General features: G+C 54.7%; 1 protein-coding gene across 1 annotated transcript; it reads right to left on the bottom strand.

The window, feature by feature from the left end:
• Positions 1 to 209: 209 nt before the first annotated feature.
• Positions 210 to 3,969, bottom strand: LOC116465538 (interleukin-11 receptor subunit alpha-like; the record flags this gene model as incomplete). Its single annotated transcript, XM_032148567.2, has 7 exons — positions 3,620 to 3,969; positions 3,253 to 3,313; positions 2,015 to 2,184; positions 1,774 to 1,888; positions 1,590 to 1,622; positions 1,338 to 1,504; positions 210 to 405 (listed from the first exon to the last, which is right to left on the bottom strand). Coding segments are annotated over exons 1-7 (842 nt in total), but the record flags the coding sequence as incomplete, so codon positions are not given.
• Between the last annotated feature and the right edge of the window lie 170 nt (positions 3,970 to 4,139).

The raw sequence follows: 4,139 nt of genomic DNA, 5'->3' as shown, positions 1-4,139 counted from the left end.
TTTTAAAAGCCACTGCTATCTTCCCACAGATGGGCTTTACATCATAGCTATAGCCCCACAGCACAGACATTCAGTCTGTCAGTCACCACTGCAACCCAGCACCCAGTACAAAGCCTGGCCCACAGGGAAGTGTTGGGTCTTCAGTGACCTGCCAGCACTGGAAAGCTACACAGAACACCCAAGATCATGAAATCAGAGACAGGACCCACAGCTGCAGGTTGGGATGCACTCCAGGCCTCACCGTGGACCAGGCTGGATGCTGCGCCGGACGGTACTGCAAACGGAACTTGAGCAGGAAGTGGGGCTGGCGCGGCCAGGAGGCAGGGTATGTCCAGCTGGCTCGCAGACGTCGGGGGTAACCTGGTACCGACTCTACCCGCAGGCCCTGGGGTGGGTCAGGACGCACTAAGGGCATCAAGACACAAAGTCAGGGTAGGCTATGGGTCTCCGTCACTTCCCTACCACTTCCCAAAGTGTGTGTTTAAAGGAGCCTTAGCCAGACACTCCTGAGAGGGGAGGGGAAATTTTAAAGTTGATCTTCCATTAGACTCAGACCGGTCATCTGTATTATGAAATGGGCTGAGGCCGGGTGTGGTGGCTCGTGCCTGTAATCCCAGCACTCTGGAAGACTGAGGCGGGAGGATCACTTGATGCCACGAGTTTGAGACCAGCGTGGGCAACATAGCAAAACCCTGTCTCTACAAAAAATTTTTAAAATTAGCCAGATATGGTGGCACATGCCTGTAATCCCAGCTACTTGGGAGGCTGAGGTGAGAGGATAGCTTGAGCCCAGGAGTTGCAGGCTGCAGTGAGCCAAGATCACGCCACTGAACTTCATCCAGCCTGGGCACAAAGTGAGGCCCTATCTCAACAAAAAAAGGAAGAGAAAGAAAAAAAGAAACCACCTGAGATCTGCGGGTGGATTTTTGAAGTGCTTGTTGAGTGAATAAAAGAGCAATTCTTATTTTCATCCAAGGAAGATGAATTGGCCCAAATTCCAGCTAGAGTTTTAGTGTCCCACTCCCATGCACAGGTCAAGGAAGGAGGGGCCAGCAAGGGAGGACATGACATATGGCTGCAGTCGGTGCAGAGCCTGCTCTGAGGCTAGGCAGCCAATCAGGCAGTGTGAGTAGCAGCAGCAGCCTCTAGAGTACGTGCTGAAATAACCATGCCTCCTGGGCTCTGATCCCTTTGCCTTCTCAGGCTCCACAGGGCCTTCTCTGTGTGAAATGGAGTCTATGTTGGGAGGAAACTGGGAGCTCTGGGAGTGGAGAGATCTGAGTCCATTTGGGGTCTCTGTGATGGGGGTCTGGGGGAGGTCTGGGGTGGGTACTCACAGATGCTCTGCAAGCTCACATCCAGCAGGCGTGTGCTGGCACCCAGTGGGTTCACCTCAGTCACATTAATCCGGTACTGGCTCCAGAACTCAGCCCCGTGGACAACACAGCGGGCGGCCCCTAGGGGATCCTGTGGGCATGGCCAGGGCCCTGTGGATGGACTCCTCCTAGAAGGGAGGACGTGGTCTTCGGCTTTGAAAATGCCTACTGTGGGACCCAGCTGGAGCCCCCACATGCTCCCTCACGTCCTACCTCTGGCTATCAGCTCCTAGGATTGTCTTCTTCCTGGTGGGGAGGGGGCCATCGGAAGTCAGGAAGGAAAAGAGGGCCTTCTGCCCTCTGAGGCTTTCCTCAGAACCCACCTCCCTGCCTCCCACACCCACGTTGCGCCAGCATACCCAAATGTGTAGGCATCTACACCCGATCATGCACACACCTGTAGGAGGTGAGGTAGCGGGTGGGTAAACCGCTGATCTGGCTGGGACTCCAAGTGCAAGAGAAGTTCTCATAGTCGGCTGCTTGGCAGGAGACAACAGGGCGGGCTGGAGGGTCTAGAGGCAGAAGGTACACCTGGAGACTGAGCAGTCCTCAGGTCCTCCCGGTCCCAGAGGGCTTACTTAGGTCCCATACTCCCTCAGGATCCCCATGTGTCATCAGTGCCACCCTCCCCAACTCACAGCCCAGCTGCAGGGTCACTGTGCCCCCAAGTGCACCATCCAGGGTCCGGCAGATGTAGGTGCCCTCATCAGTGCTGTCTGCCTGGGCCAGGACCAGTTCATGCCCTAGCCCAGAGTCAGGTCCCTGGAGCAGCTTTGGCTCCCCGTCCCGAAACCAGGACACTGGTTCCCTGGAAGTAAGATGAGGTGACAATGGACAAAGACAAGATGTCAAGCATAAGTCAGACCATGCCACAGCTCTCCATTGGCTTCTAACTGCATTTGCAATAGAACCAAATTCCTTTTACTGGCTTTCAAAGCCCCTCGTGAGCCAGCCCGTGCCTTCCTTTCCTTCTTCAGCTCGTATCTCTCTCCCCCTCACCCGCTGAAAACTCCAGCTACATTGGTCTTCTTTCTATTCCTCGGGGGTATTGAGCTCATTCCCACCTCAGGTCATTTTGCACTGGCTGTTCCCTCTGTCAGGAGCGCTTATACCTTAATGTGTGCATGGCTGCCTCCTTCGTGACCTTCAGAAATCAGCTTCAACATCACCTCCTCAGAGAGACCTTTCCTAACCACCAATTAAAAAGTAACCACAGGCCAGGCACGGTGACTCACACCTGTAATCTAGCACTTTGGGAGGCTGAGGCGGGTGGATTACTTGAAGTCAGGAGTTCGAAGCCTGACCAACATGGTAAAACCCCGTCTCTACTAAAAATACAAAAAAAATTAGCCGGGCCTGGTGGCACCTGCCTGTAATCCCAGCTACTTGGGAGGCTGAGGCAGGAGAATTGCTTGAACCCAGGAGGCAGAGGTTGCAGTGAGCCCAGATTGCACCACTGCACTCCAGCCTGGGCAACAGAGTGAGACTGTCTCAAAAAAAAAAAAAAGTAACTACTCAGTTGTCCTCTTCAACATCCCTCTCTCTGGTTTTTCTGCCCTGCAGGTGTTACTATCTGGCAAGATTCTCCTTTGCTTATTGTCTTCCCCACTAAGATGTAAGCTCTGTGAAGGCAGGCACCTTGCCTGGCATTAGCACTGCTCTATCCCAGAGCCTAGAATAGACCTGGCACTTGGCAGGTGCTCAAAACATACCTGTTGAATTTTCTGTTGAATAAGAATAATTAGAGGGTTAGGACAGATAGAGAGGTGCGGATTACGGACAGAGCGGGCAAGGATGGGAGGGGCGGGACATGAGGACTAGGCAGAGTCAAGAAAGGGTCATGAGTGTCAGACCAACAGGCAGGTGGGGCACTTACCCGGCAGTCACTCCAGGACAACACAGCTTCATGGACCTGCCGGGCTGCCCATACTGGACCCCTGTGGAGGGCACTTCTGAGGTGAGGCTCTTCCTTTACCCCCCTCCCCACTTTGTGAGAATGACAGATAAGAAGCAGACTGTTAAAAACTGGGTGGTGGGGGGCTCACTGGATCAAAGCATCATGTTATAATCTGGAGACAGAGGTCAGAGTGGAGACAGAGGTCAGAGAACAGGGTAGAGAGGGGACCCAGGTTAGATGACAGGAGCAGGGGTGGTGTCACAAGTTAGGCATGGGAAGGGGCCACAGTGAGGGTGGCCAAGTCACAAGTCAGAGTTGGGGGGTTGTAGAGCAGGGTTCTTCTCACCTGGGGGGCCCCAGGCCTGGGGGCAGGGGGAGGAGGCAGACACCAGGGCTGTAGCCACGGCCACCAGGACCCTGCTCAGCCCTGAGCAGCTGCTGCTCATCTGTGGGGAGAGGTAGAGTCAGAAACCCCGACCCCTGAGATGGGAGGCTAAAGCCTGGCTCTTCCTCTCCAAAACTGAGGCTTCGTAGGAGAAAAACTGATGCACCAAGTGGGGTAAGGCTGTTAGAAATCACTGGGGGAGCCGGGCGCGGTGGCTCACGCTTGTACTCCCAGCACTTTGGGAGGCCGAGGTGGGCGGATCACAAGGTCAGGAGATCGAGACCACAGTGAAACCCCGTCTCTACTAAAAAATACAAAAAATTAGCCGGGCGTGGTGGCGGACGCCTGTAGTCCCAGCTACTCGGAGAGGCTGAGGCAGGAGAATGGCGTGAACCCGGGAGGCGGAGCTTGCAGTGAGCCGAGATCGCGCCACTGCACTCCAGCCTGGGCGACAGAGCAAGACTCCATCTCAAAAAAAGAA

The sequence above is a fragment of the Hylobates moloch genome, unplaced genomic scaffold (genome assembly GCF_009828535.3).
Source record: "Hylobates moloch isolate HMO894 unplaced genomic scaffold, HMol_V3 SCAFFOLD_6090, whole genome shotgun sequence".
Lineage (NCBI taxonomy): Eukaryota > Metazoa > Chordata > Mammalia > Primates > Hylobatidae > Hylobates > Hylobates moloch.
This window is presented reverse-complemented; position numbering and strand designations above follow the sequence as displayed.